Source organism: Pteronotus mesoamericanus, unplaced genomic scaffold (assembly GCF_021234165.1).
Source record: "Pteronotus mesoamericanus isolate MK-2021 breed Mesoamerican mustached bat unplaced genomic scaffold, CSHL_Meso_final contig_65, whole genome shotgun sequence".
In the NCBI taxonomy this organism is placed as follows: Eukaryota; Metazoa; Chordata; class Mammalia; order Chiroptera; family Mormoopidae; genus Pteronotus; species Pteronotus mesoamericanus.
The window spans coordinates 11536896-11558669 of NW_026555228.1; the positions used below are offsets into that span (position 1 = coordinate 11536896).

Sequence of the window (21774 nt, forward strand, 5' to 3'; positions counted from 1 at the left end):
CTAAGATAATATGTTTTGTAAGGGTTAAAGTAGATTTTTCGATTATAAAGCAAATGAAACACAGTGTAAATCATTGCAGCTTCTCTTGTTTTTCACTGTGATCCAAAAATGACCATATTGATTTTTGAGCTTTTTATTTTAAAAGAAAATCACTGAGATTAAATTTCATGGCTGTGTGAATCCTGGGCTGACCATTGATGGCTGAGAGGTACTGTGAGGAGTGCAGCTTCTCTGTTGCTCGCTCCTTTGTGTGCTGAAGTCTTTTTTCAGAGCCACCTCTTATCTGCGCTTAGAACAATGACTATTGTGGTTTGTTTTATTCAGATCAAGTTTTCAGAATCGGACTACTTTGGCAACGTTTTGCAAACCCGCAAGTATTTAGCACAGTCTGATTTCTTCTGGCTGAGAAAAGCTGTGCCAAAAACAGAGTGAGTAAAAAAAAAAAAAAAAAAAAAGTGAAAGAGAAATTTGTTGGTGGGAAGTGGATTCTCTTTAGATCAAACTTTGTAATTCCCCTCAAGTCAGAGTAGCTGGCTTGCCAGTTATCTTTTTTGGCAAAATCTGTATTATGTTTTGGCATCTTATTTCTGATATTATATGAGTCAGTTGTTCAATATGGCTCCCTCCCTCCTAGCATCAACACATAGGAAAAGAAGGCTTCTTAGGATGCCAGAGTTCAAATCATTTCTAGATCTTGATAAATATGTGTATGTATGTATATATATATTTTTTTTTCTCTAGAATGTCACATTCAGATAGAAACTTTTGAAGATATTCAAAAAGAACAGATATTTTAAAAATAAAGTATGAATACAAATACAGAAGTGGTTGTGTAATTTTAAATAACTAGATGATATAAATTAAGGTGATGAATGTCAAAGAAACTTTAGCTCTGTTGTTTTCCTCCAATAGTAGTTATGATTTATTCCCCTTCTTCCCATTTGCCTGTAGGAACTTTCCCTACAGGTACGAAGGTTTTCTTAGGAACTTTGGGGTCAGGCTGGCTGTGATTTTTTGCCCAAAATTTTTTAGCAAAACGGGCGCGATGGCCATGACGACAGTGGTGGCGGCTAACAATTGCTGTGTCTTTATAGTGTGCCTGGGAGCGCTCTGCGTGTTTTAATTCATTTTATCCTCTTGGTGCTGTGAGGTGTGGGTGGTATTTATTATCCCCATTTCACAAATGAACAAGAGGCTTACAATTGAGAAATTCCTCAGCTTCGGTGTAGATGACTTTTCGTTCTGGCTGGCTGGTACTTTCAACTCTGTTCTGCTGTGGCCCTCTTCTCCAATGCATTTATCTTTCTGTTCTCCCGACTGGATAATTTCTGTTGATCTGTCTTCACATTCATTGATGCTTCCCTGCGCATTCTCAAATTTGCTTTTGACTCATCTAGTAAATTTTTCCTTTTGATTATTGGACTTTTCAACTACAGAATTTCTGTTTGGATTATTTTTTGTCTCTGTTGTGATTTGTTGAATCATTGTCATCATATTTTCCATTAATTCTTTGAATATAGCTTATTTTAATTCTTGGAGCTAATTTCTAGTGGCTACTTTCAAGTTTTTGTCCACCTAAGCCAACATGTGGGCTCATTCAGAGCCAGTTTTTAATGATTGCACTTTTTTTTTGTTTTATACTTTTGTCTTTCTTTGCATTGCTTAATTTTTTGTCGTGTTGAAAAGAAACGGAAGGGGAAAGTCAAGGAACATATGGCAAGGACTCATGGACAAAACCAAAGGGGAAGAGTTGAGGGAGGGAGGGAGGGAGGGAGGGGGCAAGGGAAAGTGGTGGGGGGTAGGCAGAGACAAATGTATTTGAAAAAATAAATTAATTAATTTTAAAAAGAAAATGATATTTCAGATAAAATATTACAGAAACTGTGGATTCTGATTTCTTTTTCTGAGGCTTTTTAAAAGTAACTTTCCTGAAAAAAAGAACTACTAAACTTCACGACAGCATGGATGGAACTCGAGAGCATTATGCTAAGCGAAATAAGCCAGGGGGTGAAAGACAAATACCATATGATCTCACCTATAAGTGGAACCTAACCAACAATACAAAGATGCAAGGAAAATAAGACCAGCAACACTGAAAGGAAAAGAAACCAACAGAGACAAGAGGGAAGGAGGGAGGGGGGCGGGGGAAAAGGAAGGGAAGGGGAAAGGAAGTCAAGGAACATATAGCAAGGTCTCATGGACAAAACTAAAGGGGAAGAGTTGAGGGAGGGAGGGGGCAAGGGAAAGTGGTGGGGGGTAGGCAGAGACAAATGTATTTGGAAAAAATAATTAATTAAAAAAAAAGTAACTTCCCTGGGCTTGCACTGCAGAACCTGTCTCCCCTATAGTATGTAGCCATGAATGTCTCTGCTCATTTAAAAAATTCTTTTTATTTTATTTTATTTTATTTTATTTTATTTTATTTTATTTTATTTTATTTTATTTTATTTTATTTTATTTGTATTTTTTCCATTACCATTTACCATCTTCCACCTCTGCCCACTCCACCCCTACCCCCACCGCAATCATCACACTGTTGTCCCTGTCCTTGAGTTCTTTTTTTTTTCTCTCTTTTGCTCAGTCCTTCTACCCCTCCAACCCTAACAAGGCCTGCCCTCAAGAGAAACTTGTTAACCATTTGTATTTTTGAGCCCCACTTCCTAGAGTCTGTCCCTGTGTCTGCATAGTTTAGTGCCCACAGAATCAGGACAGAGCTCGTGCTCAAACGCTTCTAGCCTGTAGGCCTTTTCCCCTCCGCCAGCTGAGGGGGTGGGGAGGGTGAAGTCACAGCCAGCTCTCAGCCGGCCTTGGGTTTCACCCCTTACTTAGCTCCCCCTGGTGTCCTCCGTGCATGCACCTGGTGTTGCAGCCAGCTGGGGCTGTGTGGTGAGCTGCTCTTTATCTGTGAGACTCTTTTAGTTCCAGGGTCTCCCTTTTACATTTCTGGCTGGTCCTTTGCTCTCCCTATAATGGGAACTCTAATTTCAAGCTAGCAAAGCTGTGGGTTTTCCTCTTTTTTTTTTTTTTTTTTTTTTTAACAAGGTCACCACTTTTAGCTGACAAAGCTGCAGGTTTTCATCTTTACTCCCAATTGAGTCCACCCCCTGTGGCAGCGAAGCTGCTGATTCTCCAGTCAGCTCTGTGCTAATAAAGCTAAGTTCTCACTGACAGACCTGGGAGGGATGGGAGCAGTCCCAGGCTAGATGGCCATGGGCTCCTATTCTACTTTCTTCCAGCTCTAGCAGTTTTTCAAAATTAAACCTTTTTTTTTTTTGAGTTGTTGTTTGCCTTTGATCTACTCTCAGAGCCCTAATTGTTGTTTATTGACAACCTTGTCCAGTTTTATACTTGATTTTTGCAGAAAGGATTTCTTGACCTTTTTGTAGCATCCTGGCTGGAAGCCTGGCGCCTGTGCCCCCTTCTCTTCATGGCCCACTTTTATCAAACTTGGCTGCTTTCTCCAGCCTCTGTGTGTCTGGCTGGCCCTTTGTATGCTCTCTGGGTCTCATGCTACTCTTCCCGGCTCCCTGCTCTGTCCTGGCCTCTGGACACTCTGGCTCCCATACCCTCCCTTGGCTTAAGCTGTGATTGCCACCTCTCCCTCTGCGTCGTGATTCCCATCTAGCTAATCCTGCCTCCTGCCCTTCAAGCCTTTCTACAAGCACACATCCACACCGTTAAAAGAGTTCGACTTAAGGAGCAGGCCTAAGCTCAGTCCACTCCCTTACCTGTCCCTGACTCTGGTCAGAAGCACACAGGAAGAAAGCAGAAGGCTTTAGAGCTTCTTTGGAAATGACAGCTGGTTTAAAGCCAGCTGCTCCGCTGTCCTTGGTTCTCTCTTCTCATTGCGGTATCTCTTAGGCCGTCTCTCCTACTTTATTCTCAACCAAAATTATTCAATAGCAGTTTTGCATTTAGGGGTCCAAAACTAGCCTCTCAAATCCAGTGACTTCAGCAGATGGTTTCCAATATCCCAATGAGCATCTACATATAGTATGGTAGTCATAGATCTATGAATATCATCCTGCCCTTTCAGATCCATAGTACTTCACGTTAGTTCAAAGTCGGGTTTTTTTTTTTTTGTTTTTGTTTTTGTTTTTTGTGCCACTTGTGGAAAATTCAAGGCTCTTACCAGTGTTTCTGTGAAATTTCTGGGTCTTCTCAGGGATTCCTCCATATTGGAGATGCTGCCAAGTTAATTCTTTTCAAAATGATGTTACTCATTTGGGTGTGTAGCAAAGCCTGGGTTGCTAATTGAAAAACTCCTAAATGTATCATCTTTAACATCATCCTAAAATACTGATGGGCTGTCAGATTCGAACAGCCTTGGCTAGTCCTAATTTTTTTATTCATGCCTTGGAAAAATGCTGGCTGACTTTGTGGGCTGAGAAAAACTGGTTTGCATGGTTTTATTCTCTTGTCAATGAAAACAAATACCTCTTTCAGAAGGACATTGAATTGGTTAATGTTTCTGGAAAGTTCTCCAGAAATGTAAAATCAGTACAATGCCAGTAATTATTGTTTCCTCTGACTATATGTCTATTTCAGGGAAAGCATCATTAAGGAATTTAAGGTCCTTTTTACGTGGTTAAGTGATATAATAGCTAATTTTCTAAAAAAAAAATTTTAGGTTGGTTCGTTTCAGGCATGGTAGTTAATTTTAGCTTCATGATACCCACTCGCTTCAATTGACATCTTTTAGGTCTGAAAGTTTATGACTTAATCGAGTGGGAACAATTCTGGAGTATCTCCACTGCACTAGTTCACTTAGTACGGCATATCGTGATTATCTTTTTACAAAGCTCTGAAATAACATTTTGCCTCTTTGTGAGTGTAGGAGATAAATACCCTTTATTTTTCATCCTCATGGAATCCATTTTTGCTGCACTAATGTGCATTAAGAAGTTTCTAATGTGATGATAAATGTCAGCAAGAATGAAATTAATTGGATGGTCATCCCTGAAGGTACATATCTAGGGTTGGTTCTCAGAATTGTCACTTCATCAGCTTGCTTAAAAGTGGAGGATTTACTTCATTTCTCAGCTTGACTCAAAAGTAATTTCTTTCCCTCAGGATCCCCATTCTTTGACAGAAATGATTTTAACTGAGCTTCCCTACTAACTCACTCTCACTCCCCTGTGACTAAACATTGCTGGATTTTCTTTCTCTCTCTTCTGAAAAATATGCAAAAATACATCAAATGTCTATACAAATTATGGTCCTGCTCAGAATTTTTATTTTCAAAAGCATTATCTATAATATGGAATGGGAAGGATATAACCTATAGGATATTAGAAATAAAGCAATAAATACTCAATGGTTTTTCTATTCCATACTCCTTAGACCATCTTTAAGAGTTGACAGGCAAAATGTAAAACTTGATGTATGTTTATTTTACAGGGCCCAAAGAAATCAGGGTGCTAATGTCTTTTCCTTTAGATTATTGTATTTCAGTATTACAGTCCTTTTATGTACCCCATGTATCCAGTATAATTTCATTTCCTTGTATTTTTGGATTTGAAATTTATATGAGACCTCTCCCGCCCTTATCCTTCCCCAGACATAGCCTGCAGGAACACCCGAAAGTCATAGTAAGAATTTAAAGCACATGAACGACATTCCTTGTTTATTCAAACAGATGAATACATAGCAATACACGCATTTAAATAGATTCAGTGATCTGCCCACACCACCTAGATGGGAGTGGAGAGGACTGTGGAGCACCAGTGATTGTACACCTCATTTAAAGGCATTCCAATTCAATATCTCTCGAAACCATTGTGTTGGGCAAACGAAACATTTTCTGTGGGAAAATTCAACCTATTGGGTAGCACTTAAGTCTGTGGACAGGCAACTTTCCAGTGTTTCAGTTATCTGCCGCTGTACAAAAAGCCACCCTAAAATTTAGAGGGTTTAAACAGCGGTAATTGTTTGTTCTCTCTCGTGGCTCTGCAGGTCACTAGGCTCAGTGGGGTGGTCCTTGCTCATGGTCTTTCATGTAGTCTCAGTCAGGTAGTGACTGAGAGTGGAGCCGTGTGGGAGGCTTCCTCTTGCAGGGCTCGTGGGCGGTGCTGACTGGTGGCTGGAATGCCTACTGTAGCGCTCTGTGGGCACTGGGCTCCTTTATAGCATGCTGATTGAGCACAAAACTTCAAAGAACCAGTTCTCTAAGAAAGAGAGGGGGAGAGCAGGTGCACGGGGTCGGGGGGTGGTTGAATCGTCTTTAGCGGCCTCGCATTGGAGGTCATGCGGTGTCATTTTCACTGCATTGTATGTTTTGGCAGTGAGTGAGTCACCGAGGCTAGCCCATCATCAAGAGGAGAGGAATTTAGATTCCAGTTCTTCATGGGAGGAGTATAAAAAAATTGCAAACAGTTTAGAACAAGCACAGGTATTCTTACATTAGAGAATAATAAATCTAAATGTATAATAAACTGGGATATAATCAGGGTGATAATAGAAAATATTTAATGGCTGCTTTGGTGTGGGCAGTGACCAATAAGAAGAAATAACAGCATCCATAAGTGGTAGGATCTACTGGTGCAGCCACTTAATATGAGCTCTGGGTATAATCAAGACTCCAAAAATGCCCTAGAATCAGCAAGAGCTCTGGGAGGTCAGGAAAGGTGAGGTCATGTGTCTCAAATAAAATGTTTTAGGTAATCTTGCTGAAGCTTCAGAGGCCCCATGTGGTTGGTTGATTTCTTTGTTTTGTCCACCTTTGCCCATCGGCAGTTAGGAACATTTTCCTTGCATGGCTCTTACCCTAATGTTCAGAAAGTTTTATTCTTTGCAAAAGGAAGTGGAGTTGGGGGAATGGGAAGAGAAGGGATGAACTCTAGTTAATACACTTAATCTTCAGTACATACAATGTTCGGTCCAATGTCATTGAAAGATAAGTTGAGAGACACCTGGATTCTTCCTCTCTTGACTCAAACAGCAGACATACAAATGCTTGGTTCTTTGGGTAGTATATTAGTTTTCTGTTATTGCTGTAATAAATTGCCACAACTTTAGCAACTCAAAATGACAAATGTGTTCTTTCACAGTTCTGTAGGCTAGAAGTGTGGGTTGCCTTGGCCGGTTTCTCGGGTCCAGGATTTGCAAGGCTGAAATCAAGGCGTCAGCTGGCTGGACTCCTAGCAGGAGGCTCTGGGAAGAACCCTCTTCCAAGCTCATCAAGTGTTGGCAGAACCCAGTTTCTTGTGGTTGCAGAACTGAGGTCCTTCCTTCCTTGTGCACTGTTAGTTGGGAGCCACTCTGCCCTCAAGAGGTTTCTCTCTGGTCCTTGCATATGACCCTACATCTCAGAGCCAGAAACAGTGTGGGGAATCATTCTCGTTCTTGGAATCTCTCTGGCTCCCTGTTCTGCAGCATCTCTTCTGGCTTCCTCCTCCTCCTGTGTTGCATCTCTCTGATTCCAGTCAGAGATGGTTTTCTGCTCGTAAGAGTTTGATTTGGATGGGCCCACCTGTATAATCCAGGATAGCCTCCCTATTTTTAGGTCCTTAAACTTAATTACACCTGCAGTAACAGGATCCAGGGATTAGTATGTTCATGTCCTTTTGGGAGCCATAATTCTACCTATTATAGGAAGCAACATTAGGTTCATAAAGGTAGTTTCCTGCCCACTTATTTCCTCAGGAAAATAGTCCAGTTAGTTTGTGCTAAACATTAAAGCATACTGAAATACTAATCCTAAAGTTGAAGGAGAAAAACAAATAGACACTTACAGAAAGGAAGTATAGGTTTCGGCTTTGACAAGAGAAGGGGAGAAGGGGCACTCTCTTTCTCGATGTCCAGTAATGTCTCCAGTATAATATAATACTTATGAGAACTGCTTTGAAGTCAGACAGACTAGACTTTGTGCAAGTATACAATGCTTGTAAATCTCATTGTTGTCATCTGTGAATTGATCTAATAATTGTTATAGCTGCTATGGAGAAAAGCCTATGAATAGACTAGAAAGTGCTTAGGACATAGTGCTCAATGAACGTTAGTTAATAATAATAATAATAAAATGACATATTCATAAACTTCCTTATAGGTGGGGAGAAGGTGTGGGTGGACCAACTAGAATCAACACTTGGGTTTCCTGCTAGTTTGATATTACTGACATAAATTATTATCCTATTAAACATAAAATTAGTAAAATGTTCTGAAAATGAATTTGTACAAGTTTATTTGGAGCAATTTAGTTTAAAGTGAATTGCTTGGTTTTAATCATAAAGGGCGATGGCTGAAGCTCACCGCCATCTGGGTCAGGGGTCGGCAACTGTGGCTTGTGGGCGAAGTCTTGCCTGCTGCCTGTTTTTGTCTGGCTCATGAGCCAAGCAGGACTTTTACAGATAAATGTTTGCAGTTGGTTTGAGAATGGAAACCACGAACTTTGAACACCAATTAAGCAAAATGTTATCCTGTCCCCACAGAATACCATTCTTCTCATTAACAGGCCTGTATTATGATAAGTTGTACTTACTATATTTTGAATTGCATTAAAAGTTTGTGGAAAAATTTCTCTCATTATAGAAGTACCTACATTACATTCTTGATTTTGCCTCTTTACCTGCAAAATACCCAATATTTACCATCTGAGTCTTCACACACAAAACATTTTGCTGAGCCCTGATCTAAGTAACCTACTGTACATTTAAAATGGAGTGTAGACTCTTCGCCCTGGCTGGTGTGGCTCAGTGGATTGAGTGCTGGCCTGCCAACTGAAAGGTTGCCGGTTTGATTCCCAGTCAGGACACATGCCTGGGTTGTGGGCTGGTCCCCAGTTGGGGGCGTGTGAGAGGCAACCAGCCGATGTTTCTCCCAGCCGATGTTTCTCTCCCTCTCTTTCTCCCTGCCTTCCTCCCTCTCTAAAAATAAATAAATAAAGTCTAATAAAATAAAATAAAATGGAGTGTAGAATCTTCATAGCTAGAAGGTACTTCCAAGTTCTCCTAATGTAATACCTTAATTTCGCAGCTAAAGCTGAACCCCAAGAAGGCAGGCAACTGTCTGACTACAGCCCAGATCGTTGGTGACAGGGGCAGGACAAGCTGTTAGTACTTTTGACTCTTAAATAAGCAAACTTGGTACCAGAGTAGGCAGAGCCTCTGAGTAGCGTGGCTGTACTTTATTCATCTCTCCTTACATGGACCTCTGGGTTAACACTAGTGCAGAAGTTGTTAATACGGGCAGATCAGAGGCTATGCGGCCTAGTAACTGAGCGATCCAGTGGACCCATTAAACAGGGCCTGGCAAACATCAGCTTGTCGCTGTGTTTGCATCTGCGGGGAGAGCCCTTTAGAGTCTAGGATGTCTCATTAAAGCTGTTTCAGAAGCACTGGCACTGACTTTTTCTGTTAAGTTAACAGTGAATAACCAGGCATATTAATATGTTCTCACTGAGCTATGTTCAATTTAGGATGAGATTGTTTATTGAGCAGAGCAATAGCCCTAAATCGAAGCGGTAATTTCCCCATGTGCCCCATATCCCCATTGTTCCCTGGTTATTTGCTAACAAATTCCAACATGTTGTGTTTGTTCTTGCTGCCCTCTTGCCTGGATAATGCCGATCACTTGGTGATACTTGTTTCTCTTGCTACAGGTGGTTTACTAATCCAACAACTGTCAACGCCTTCTATAGTGCATCCACCAACCAGATCCGTGAGTACTTAGCCTCTTGTCACCTTGTAAATGTGGTACAAAATGGAAGGAACTTTTCCATGACTGTGATTAAGGGTAGGGCATTCTTTATTTCACCCCCAAAATGGCCAGGTATGTTGGTGAAGGAAGTGTTTCCATACCCATGTGCCCAGTTTTCCTCACTCCTTTCACCTTGGAAGTTTTTTTAAACTTTGTATCACCATTGAGTAAAAAAACCCCCAACAACCTACAATAAAAACAACTAAAATGGAGTTGGCCATGAAAAGAAGCAAGCTTACACTTTCCTCTCATAGTGGTCTTGCAGATTTTGCCCATACCATTTTGTTTATTTTTAGGACTGATGGGAAAAACATGCTGGTAACTGGGAAGATTATAGAACCTGAGGGGACTATCTGTATATAAGAAAAGTTTGGAAATACCCTGATTAATCCTAGGATGTTGCCTTGAGTTTCTTTTATTTACATGTTTTGGGCACATGTAATTATAAATGCTGTGGTAGGTTTAAAAATTATTAAAGATCAGATTGGCACAAAGTACACATCTGACAGCACCAAGCGTTGGCACCAGAGACAGGCAGTCACTGCTGGAGAACGTGTGCATTGGTCCATTCACTTTGCAGAGCAATTTGGCAACACCTAGAAAGCTGAAGATGTCCATGCATATCTCTGACCATCACTTGCATCCTTCTTATGTGCCCTAGTGCTGTGATCCTCCGAGTGTGGTCCTGAGGCCGAGAGCGACAGCATCCCGGGGAACTTGTTAGAAATGTGCCCTGGATGCGGGGCTCAGGAATCTGTTTTATTAAGCCCTTAAGGTGACTCTAACATAGTTTGAGAGCCAGTGCCCTAGAGAAGTCTCATACAGTGAGGCCCATGGGAGAATGCTCATAACAGTATTGTTTATAATAACAGGGAAAAGGGAATAAACTGCGTGCCCGTCCGCAGGAAAATGAATCAAATGTGGCATGTTCACAGAAAGGAATGCCATGTAGCAGTGAAGAGTGAGTGACCTAGAGTGACATGTATTAACATGGATGAGCCTTACAAATATTAGATTGTGTGGAGGAAAAACAACTTGGGAAAATAAATATCGAGTGTGATACTATGTTAATAAGATTGAAAAGCATGCAGGACGGTTCTGTATATGTAGTAAAAGTATGAAGACATTCACGAGAATGAGAAATGGCAAGTTCAGGTTGGTGGTGACTCGTTGTGGAGAGGGTGGGCCGCTCCTGCTTGAGCCCTCGCTAGTTTTTCATTCCCGCTGCCCGTTGCACCTTTTCTGGTCTCCATCTTCGCTCCCTCGTTTGGCAATAATGTCTAATCTCCTGGTGTTAATCACATCTCTGTGCTGTCTGTTGAATGTGGGGGATGGAATTTATAAAGACTTGCCACGGTTGACCATGCCCCCCATACCTGTATGTAATAGCCTCCTAACTCGCTTCTCGGCTTCTCTCCCTATGCCCCTTCAGTCTATTCTAAATATAATATTGCAGCCATTTTAAGATGTTTTGCAATCATCTCATTTCCCTCCTTTGCTCAGAACCTGTTGTCAGCTTCCTGTCTCATTCAGAGAGCCAAGTTGCTTGCAATGGCCAGAGACCTCTTACCAGGCTGCCTTTCTCTCCCCTCTGGTCCAGCCACATTGGCCTCCTTCCTGTTCTAAAGCATGAGACAATTTGCCCTCCTGGCATTCATACTCTGGGCTCTCTTTGCATAGGAGAACTTTCCCAAGTGGTCTGCAAGGTTCACACTCCCACTTCCTTCAAGTATTTGCTCCAATGCCACCTTCTCAGTGAGGTGACCTGCCAGCTCACACAAGTTCCACCGCACTAGCCGTCATCTCAACAGAGCAGCCCTGGGTCTCCGCAGGCACATCTCCGTAGAGTCGCCCTCATGTGGCCACATTTGGGAATGGCAGTCTCTGCAGAACTGGTCTAGGAGGGTAGTGAACAGAAGGAAAACAAGCAGATGGCAGTAATTTTTGATTTTTACATGAATTTATATAACTAAGTCAGTTGTTAAATATTTTAAATATTCTGAATGTCTCTCTTTACTATACAAATATTCATTATTATCATGAAAATGCCAGCGCTTTCTCCCCCTCAGCTTTATTGACATATAATTGACAAATAAAAATGGCCTGTATTTACAATATACAGCATGGTGTTTTGATCTAGCCTCAAGTTGAGAACTATGCTGCATATGGAAACTTTATGGCATTAGGGATATTAATTATAACCACTATAACAATATGAATTATATAATATGAGTTATATTACTTGCAATAACTTATTGAGCAATACAAAATTGTTATATTATCTATTTTAAAAGAAAATGCTTCATATAATATTTGGTACATGCAAATGAATATATGTAGCATGCTAGAACATACATAGTTATAAAGTGTAAGCAAACATATATGTGCCTGTGAATCTACCACTAACCAAGAGCCAGAACATTCCTGATATCATTGTTTTTTAAAATAAGTTTTAAATCACTTACGTATCCCTAAACAATATATTGTTTATTTTTGTTTGCTTTAGCATAAGAATGATATGCATATTGTATGCAAACTAAGCAACTGTTTTCTCAACATGTTATTAAGACTCATTCATGTAGCATGTGGCAATAGCTTTTTCCATTTTCACTGCCATGTAATATTCCATCATGTGACTGTATCCCAGATTACTTATTTGTTCTACAGACCTTTTCTGTTGATAGACTTATATTTTCCCCCCAGGTGTTTGCTGCTATGAACAGCACTGCTGTATTTACTGGCTTGTAGGGTATGCAAACGCCGAACTTTACAAGATAACACCAAATGTTTTCCAAAGTTAATATTCCAAAGTACAGAAGTGTTTTCGTCAACTCTCATTTTCATCACCTTTGCATTGGTAGGCAATTTTCACTAGTTTAGTGAATCAGCCCTTATGCAGGAAAAGGCATTGAGATAGACTCTTCACCACTGTTTCCATACTCACTTTCCGGTGTCAGCGAATGCTTACTGCTCCTTTGGGGATTTAAGTATGTCTAATAATATGTATGTCTCCAGGATTTACCCATGCTCAACCTTTTTCTTATTTGGGAAGAGCTGACCCAATCAGAGGTTTCCTGAAGAAGCCGCCATTTCAGGGTAACCCAGTGGTTTCTGAAAGCTCATGAGCAGAGGGGGTTTGCGATGAACAATTTGAAGCAATATTTTAATTAAGAGATTCAAGCTGTTTCTATTTTCCTAATGACCAGTGCTTGCTCTCATTGTAAATTACATTCCCAGGCAAGATGACAAGGAATCCTTTGGGTGACTTTTTTTTCCTCTCTCCTTTCTGATTTTTCTGGACTACAAATTAAGACAGGTGGAGTTCCTTCTTATACATTTCCCTACTGGGTTTCCTGGGGCTTCCCCCAGCCCCCAACTGCCTTCTATTTGCTTCACTGAAGAAATGAAAAATTGAGGTGATTTTCTAAAATGAACATCTTTATTGATTAGGGGCTGATTCTGACAGCATGTGGCCATCTGTTTAATTGGGTTTCACATCTAAGATGTAACTATACTTAGTAACGTGATTTATGAGAATTTCATTCAGTTCCCATTATCATTTTCTGATTTATGCCACTTAAGCCTGCTTCTGCATGCAGTAGAGACTTGACTAGAAAATAGAAAGTGGTTTTTTTTTCTTTTCTTTTCTTTTCTTCTTTTTTTTGCAAACCCATGCCTTTGTGTGAAACTCTATGATCTGTGGCCCTCTTTCAGTGTTAGATTTTTTACAGGGTGGATAGAGTTCCTTATTTTTCTACCCTTGTCAAGCTGGATGACAATGTCCTCAGGTACAAAGTACAACGAAATAATAATGGTTGAAGTCTGCTATACGTGGAGTTATACTCAGGCACTCTTGCAGAATTTAATTATATTTGAACTGATAAGGTGATTAAAGAAGAAAACAGGAGCTGAGGGTGTTGGTGCCCAAGCTTGTGCTTCTCTGTCTTGGTGATAACTGCAAGACTGGTCTACCTAGTTTTAGTAGAGAAATTGCTAGAGCCTACTGATTTAGTTGTATGACCTTGGTCAAGGTATTTCTGCTTCCCGACCCCTGTTTGCCTGATCTGCTACACGCTGAGGTTACCTAGCCCACAGTGTTTTGGGTGAGGATTTAATGAGGAATTTGAAAAGCACCAAGACATTGCCATGGTTAGGGTTTGTATGCCTAGAACTGGCATGTCAGTAACCCCCAGGATAGCCCACCTGTCACAGAACGAACAGCAACATATGAAAAATTTGGAGGGGACTATTTTCAGTTTTTGATCTCAAAGTATTTTATGAATCAGAACACTATTTTTGTGTACTGGAGAAATACAACCACTTTGGAAAAGTGTCTGAGAGTTTGTTGATATCTCCTATGACCCAGAAATTCCAGTTTTTGATGATGGCTCCTTATGCTTACCAAGAGACACGTGCACAAGTGTTCATAGCAGCTTTATTCATCATGGCAAAAGCCTGGAAAGAACCTGATGTCCATCAACAGAAGGATAGGTACAGAAATTGGCATAGTCATAACAGTTGAATATTATATAGCAATGGAAAAGAGCAAGTGGCTCCATGCTGCGGGATGTGAGAATGCCACTGACCTAACACGCAGTGAAACATTGCGTGGTTCCATTCATTAAGTTCAGGAACAAGCAAATGAATCTGTGATTTAAGTGGGAGAAGATAAAAGAATGGCTCTTTTGTTGTGGTATTGCCTGGGAAGGGGCACAGGAAACAGTATCTTGATCTGAGAGGTGGCTGTACAAGTGATACACGTGTAGAAACATGTTTTCTACCATTTAAATTTGTGCCTTTACTGTATGTATGTAATGCCTCAGCATAAACAGTGGCACCCTCTTTCCCCCCATAAAACTAGTTGCGACAGTGTATAGCTTGCATAGACATGTTGGATTAATAAGAGGTTGCCTAGGCCAAGCCTCCAGAGGTATAGACCAGGGATCAGCAAACCTTTCTGTAGAGGGCCAGGTGGTACACATTTTTGTCTTTTTGAGCCATGTGGTCTCTGTGGAAAAATCTCAACTTTGCCATGGTAGACAATTTATAAACAGCTGAGCATGGCTGTGTTCCACTAAAACTATTTACCTGGGCTGTAGCCTGCCAATCCCTGTTGTAGAGCCTGGTTAGAGGATGAGATCCAGGGAGCCTTGACAAGTGTTCTGACCCAGCTGTTAAACTGCTTAGCATCTAATCAGGTGGTGGTACCAGAAGTGGGAGGATGGTCGAGTGAACAGCTCACGTTTGGTTTTCATTTCTACTAACGTGGATTGGTCTTTAGAATAAAACTCTTTTTATATATTCAATATCAATATGTATCTGCAAAGTGCCTCATTTTAGTTTATCTTCATATACCTCAAATAAAATTAAGGAGTTATTTTAAGCAAATAAAACCTCAGCTTGTAAACAGGCAAGGCCTAAGGGCTAACACAATGGTTTTATTATCTTTGCTGTTACACATAGGAGATTTGGTTGCCCCAGTTTAATGACAAATATTCTGCTAAAGAACATAAGCCTTTGTCCAGAGGCTGGGCTTATGTTAGCATCAAACTATAAAATTAATCCTGAAATCAAACATAGATTTATTTTGCTGTTAAGGAAATAACTATGTTTCAAGCTGGGAGAGTTTCTCATACTTCGCTGACTCTGTCTGAAACCGTAAAGTGGAAGCTAAGTTAACAAATACTCACCTGTGGCCTCTATGGAATTTAGTGAAAGTAAATTCCTGAATCCACTTGCTGCTGCACTGGGGGGCACTTTTGGAATAGTCTTCCATAGTTTTGGCACTGGAAGGAAGGAAATTTGACATGGCCATGCAATTCCAAACTTCTCATTATCTAGAAGAGATCCAGGCACTCAGAGCAACTCTTAGTTCTGGGAATTATTGGGAATAATTTTTCCCAATTATTCACTTAATATTTACAGAGACCCCAGTGAATCTCACCCCCTGACATTTAGCCCCTGTGTTATCCCTCTCCCACTGGATAAGGCTGACCTCTGTGACCAGTAGGGTACTGTAGAAATGACAGAGTGTGACTTTTGCAGCTAGGTCATAAAAGACACTGTGGCTTCTGCCTTGCTCTCTTGGATTGACCACTCCAGGAAGCTGGCAACCATGTCACGAAGGCGCTCAAGAAGCTGGCGGAAAGCTCCACATGTGAAAGACCTGAAGCTTCCTGCCGGCAAGCAGCACCCAGTGAGTGTGCCATCTGGGAGCAGTGCAGTCGAGCCTTCCCAGGATGCAGCCCAGGCTGACATTTTGACAGCAACTTTATGAGAGACTCTGAGACAGACCGCCCCTGTAAGCTGTTTCTGAATTCCTTGCACAGAGAAATTGAGAGACAGTAAATGTTTATGGCCTAGAGCCACTATATTTTGGGATGCTTTGTGACATAGCAAGAGACAACGAATACAGAGGTCACAACTTGCAAGGTACTGAGTTCGGTGCCTAGGGTATATAATATCTTATGGTGTAGTGGTTAATAGTGTGGGCTTTGACTTTAATTCCTGGCCTGGCCACTAGTAACTTGCAACCTTGGGCAATTTATAAACAGCTGAGCATGGCTTAAATATCTTTAAGCCTCAGTTTAATTATTTTAAAAATGGAGATAATAATAGTGATTGTCCTATAAAGTTGTCATGAAGATTCAAGGAGACAATGTACATAAAGTGCTTGGAAGAGAAACCGATTTATAGTAGATCCTCAGTAAATCTTAGCTATTAAGAGTCCTTGTTTTTGAGGAGTTAGAAGAGACAGACTTGTTATTAGTCATTTGTAAGATACCATGATGAATATGCAACAGAAGGGTAGGCAATGCATCCTGGGAGCCACACAGGAAGAATAATCTGGGAGAGTCAAGATTGGCTTCTCCATGAAAGTGACGTTTGAGCAGGCTTTGAAAGGGAAAAGAAATTCTCTTGACAAAGAAGGTAGGTTGGAGCATAAAGGACATGCTTAGAAGAAGGAATGGGTGTTGCAAAGGCAGCAGGTCCAGCAGAGAATGGCCCAGAAACAGATGTTGATATGGCCACAAGTGCTGTGCGGGGGAGAAGGAGGAATGATGGGAGATGATATGTGGAAGAAGTAGGTGGGGGCCTTGGAAGCCATACTGAGGAATAGGCCATTGGGAGCTCATATAGTTTGTTTTCTTTGGGAGGCAACAAACAAGTTTCTTCTCCTTAGTCTTACTCTTAAAGATCGGGGCTTGTAGAAGGGGTAGATTGAGGCACCGAGACCAGTTAGGAGTTTGGTAGATGGTTCGGAGGGATGGAGAGGCTGTAAATTTAGGCACTGACAGTGGTAAGGGAGAGAAGGGAGTGAATAATACTAAATCCCAAAAGATGGTTCTCAAATAATTCTGGAGTGATAATGCAGGTAGCAGCTTTCCAACTTTGCCACTGAGGCTGTGAAGGACTCCCATAAAATGGAGGTGAGAGGTGTTCTGTGCAGCTCTTCACTGAGAACCATTAATGTGCCAGGCACCGTGCCAGATGTTTTAGCATGTACAGGGTGGGGCACAAGTAGGCTTCCAGTTGTGAGTATGTGAAACAGAGTGTATTCTTATATTCTTATTTATTAACTATTGTTTTTTGTACGAACTGAAATCTGCTTTCACCCCACCTTGTATTATCTGTCTCTATCCTTCACAGCAGCTGGGAAGCTTGGCATTGTGAGTGCACTTTACAGAAGGGGAAACTGAAGCTCAGAGAAGCTAAGTAACTTGCCAAACACCACACAACTAGTAAATTGCAGAGCTGGGAGTATAACTCAGCTTTCCTGATTGCGTGCTGTTAGTCTTCACCCTGCGCTGTTGGATTCTGGATCGGAAGTGTGAGAATCACATGAAATGGTACATGTGAACACACTCTGAAAAGGGTGAAAAGCATGATGTTAATGTATATTATTATCATGTCCTTGGCCGTGCAGCAAGGAACTGTTTCTGTTTGGTATGGGAACAAGATTTGTGGGATGTGGGGACAGCCAGGTGAGGGTCAGGAGGCCAAGTGGTCCCTGGGTCCTGCTGATTCCTTGTCCCGAAGGGCTGCAGTACTGAACAGCACTTAATGATTTCCGCCGGTAAGCGTGCTGTTCTCCGCAAGCCCTCTGGCTGTGCGCATCATCGCCTTGCGTCCTTGGAGTGAGGTAAAGTGGAAAGGGGAATATTTGAGAGATGTCATAAGCTACTTATAAAAGAATAATTATATGTACTTTCAAAAAAGGTTTTCCTTGACAAAATTTACTGTGAGATTTAAAAAGTTTTACGTGAGCTGAAGTTAAGTCATGAACAAACTTGGACTAGTTTGCAAAATTGCCAGATGATGCAGTTAGCAATGTCGAAGGGTCCCCGCTGCAAGGCGTTCGTGTCCTGGTCCAGCCGAGGACTGTGAAGGTCCTACTACAGCTCCTGTCTCTGAGGCCTGGCCAAGGAGGCAGCCAAGAATAAAATCGGGGGCAGTGTTGCTGCAGGATAAGGACACCCTCAGCTGGGAAGCCCAGCAGCCTCCTGGCATTCCTGCTACTGTGGTTAGTCCCAGGACCAACGCCCGGAGGGACCCATTTGCTACCTGCAGGGCACTCTGAAAACACACTCGTGGGCCAGGACAAATGTCGTTTCCAGATAGTAGAGGACTGAGCAGGTTTGCCGCAGGGCTGGTAGCAGAAAGCATGGAGTGATTATCAGGGCCAATGCAAGAGGGAGGAGGTGAGCAGGTTACTCAGAGGAAGCTAGCCGCCTGGGTGTGAGCCAGAGTGAGGAGAGCGCAGGGAAGCGGGAAAGAGCCACGGCGAGGGCGCGGGCGCGGGCAGGGAGTCGGGGCGATCTCACCGGCTTATCTGGATACTCACAGTCTCACACAACCTCCCGTGGAGAAAAATCAGTTGTCTTTGATCCTTATGATGAAAGCAGTTCATGTTTATCATAAGAAACATAGACAACTTTTAGATAAGTTAAAAAGTAAAGTTAATATCATTTAAAAATAGTCACAGTTAATAATTCTGTTGAAATCCCCTCAAGCTCATGTTTATCTAGACATGTTTTAGATTCAGATTTGATATGGACTCGTTCAGTAATACTGCTCCTCCCCAGTGAACATTGTAACTTGGGTATTTTCATTTATTACATGTTCTTCTAAGTCATTATGCATAGTATTCCACCAAATAAAACCCATTTAATTTTCTTTAATTTCTTAGCAACAGACATTTAGGCTGTTCACTGTTGTAAAAAAAAAAAAAATCCAATACCTGTATAGATTCTGATGAACAGCTGCCAGAAGGGAGGACGGGAAGGGAATAATGGTAGAAAGGAGGGGGAGGGACTAGTCAATGAACATGTATGAGTGAACCATAGACATGGGCAACAGGGTGGGAATTGACTGTGGGGGCGGGGGGTGGACTGGGTGGAGGGGGGCCAAGGGGGAAAATTGGAACAACTGTAATAGAATAACAGTAAAGAAAACTGTGATGTTTTGTGGCTAAGTCTTTGTGTAAATCTGAGACTATTTTTAAGGGTAAATTCCTAGATGTTGAGGAATTGCTGAGTTAAATGTTATCAATATGACCAATTTAGGGATTTTAAAATATACCTGATTTCTCTTGAGAAAACTGGTACCAGTTTATCTTTCCACTAACAGTAGATGAGATTTTTTTTTTCTTACCAAGCATACATTGTAAAGATGCTGTTGGAGGACATGAATAAAGAGACACATTTTTTCTGTCCAGTTGACATGGCAGAAAGTGTTAGTTACATTTTTATTCTTGAGACCACTTTCTCACACCCAGATATGGATGATGAACCCACCCAAGTATTTGTTGACAATCTACTATTTTCCCAGGCCTGGGCTTAAACATCACTGCCTCTAGCGTCAGCTTTGAATACTTAAGACAGTGATTGTGTGTATGAAAGGCATAGTTGGACTATGAGTGGAGTATCAGACGCTGAGCTTCAAGTGGGAGGAAATTTGTGTTTTCTCTGCCAGATGGTGAAGTATAGCGGTGGTTCTTAAAGTGTGGCCCCTCCGTCAGCAGCATCAGCATCACTTGCGATAAGTGAGCATTATCTGGTCCCACCCCAGACGTACCCAATCAGAAACTCTCGGAGTGGGCATGACAGTTCAAGTTTTTAAGATTTTAACCATCAAACCTCTGCTAGATGATGAAGTTTGGGAAGCAGTGAGCTATAAAAATGCAACAAATTCAAAAGAGGTCCAGCTGGGTTGAGGAAAGATGGGGGAATGAATTCATCCTGGTTCGCCCAGGACGGTCCCAGTTTTAGCACTGAAATTCCACACCCCAGGAGCCCCATCCAGTCCTGGGCAAACAGGGCAGTGAGTCACCCTGGTGAAGAAGAGGAGCTTCTCTTTGTTGCAGCCTGAAGGTAATTATGGCAGAAGAAGAGCGGAAGGGCCAGTAGAGAAGGTTTCAAGACGGAGGGCAGATTTTAGAAGCTGCTTTCTGCTTGTCAGTTGTAGGCTGATAGATGTGGTGGCGGGAGGCTACCTGCAGGCAGCCAGCAGATGGCTAAGGCATCTTGCTGAATCCCTTGACGTGACTCACAGCTGTTAGAACTTGATACTTTCTGGAAAGGGGAAGGTTGGTTTTCACCAAACTATTGCAAGGTGCCAAATTGAAAAAAAAAAAAGCCACTATTAATCTCAGTAGTGATGACAAAGAAATCCCTCTACAGCAAAAAACATAACCAAAAGTGCTCAGTAATTGCAGCAATTTCCATGTCTCAACTGATGGCCCCTTAGATTCTAGAAGAATGGTATCTGGTTTATGTGATTACAGGAACTAATCCTGAATAAGATGTAACACCCTTTCTTTTTTAGACTGAGCATTCATCCTGGATTTTCCAAGCAGGTGCAATTAAAACTGTTTTTGTCTTTTTTAACAGTCATAATTTGTAAGTCATGTAAAGTTTTGGTTTTGAAAGAATACTCTGCAAAATTATAATAAAAATATTTAGTCGTATGTTACCAGCATGGTGTCGAGAAGTGGGGAAGAGAGGAGAAGGAGACAGGAAGGCTGATTTATAGATATCGGCCAAGTTAAATATAAGTGGTTCCTTATTTTTACTAAATAAACCAAAGAGTTCTGAAATTGTTTGCACATTAGGATCACCCGGGGAGCTTCTAAAGCAAACCGGTGCTCAAGGCTCCATCCCAGAAAATTGTGGCTTAATAGGTCTGGAGCAGGGGCTGGACATGGCTGTATTTTAAAAAATCTCCTCAGGGATTCTAATGTGCAGCTGGGGCGGAGAGTCCTTATCCTGACCTAAACCAGTGGGTCTCAGCATGCACCAGAATAACCTGGAGGGCCTGTTGAACACTCTGGACCCCACCCCAAGATTCCCTTTTCTAGTAGGCCTGCAGTGCGGCCCAATGATTTGCATGCCTAACAGATGTCCTGGTGACGCTGCTGTTGATGCTTTCAGACCTCATGCTGAGGACCAGTGTCCTAAACCTATCCTACCTCAGCCCGCAGCTGCTCTTGCAGTCATACCTGTTCCCCTCGGTATGGACCTGTGTGTAGATAACTCCCTCTCCCAAAACACCTCTGCGCATCTGCTCCCATGTATCCAGCATTTTGTTTCTTTGCTGAATTTAAAACATTTTAATTAAAAATTCACTTTAGAGAGGTTTGGTATCAGTTGTCCTTCATCTCTAGATCTTGCAAAATAGGATTTTTTCCTGGTTATATCCTCTCTCTCTCACTAGATTGTAAGTTCTTTGAGCACATATGTACATTCAGAGTTACCTATGTTGCTTGGAACATCATGGATCTGTAAGTGTTAGTGGTCATTGATTATGTATGGAAATTTTATCATCATAACCAAACACAACAATTCCCAGTTGTTTTTATAATGGGATTTAAATACAGTGACATCTCTAAAATTAGAGTAATAAAATATGTCTATTTGGTGAACTATAGAACTAGAAGCAATTGTACAGGACAAGTAAAGTAAAATAGGTCAGCAAAAGTAACTGCAAGTGACTCTCACCAAGAAGTATAATAACGTTGCAGTAAGTCCTGAAATGTGGATTGATATGTGGATTAGTTCAGTAATATAAGCATACACT

The 21774-nt window shown here is 41.5% G+C and overlaps 1 protein-coding gene across 1 annotated transcript in view; it reads left to right on the forward strand.

The window, feature by feature from the left end:
* The window catches only part of PHEX (phosphate regulating endopeptidase X-linked), a 161798-nt gene that overhangs the window by 107018 nt on the left and 33006 nt on the right, over positions 1 to 21774 (forward strand). Inside the window, exons 14-15 of the mRNA XM_054581205.1 lie at positions 325 to 428; positions 9599 to 9657. Of these exons, the coding sequence (XP_054437180.1) occupies positions 325 to 428; positions 9599 to 9657 (163 nt within the window). The remainder of the gene's footprint in view (positions 1 to 324; positions 429 to 9598; positions 9658 to 21774) is intronic.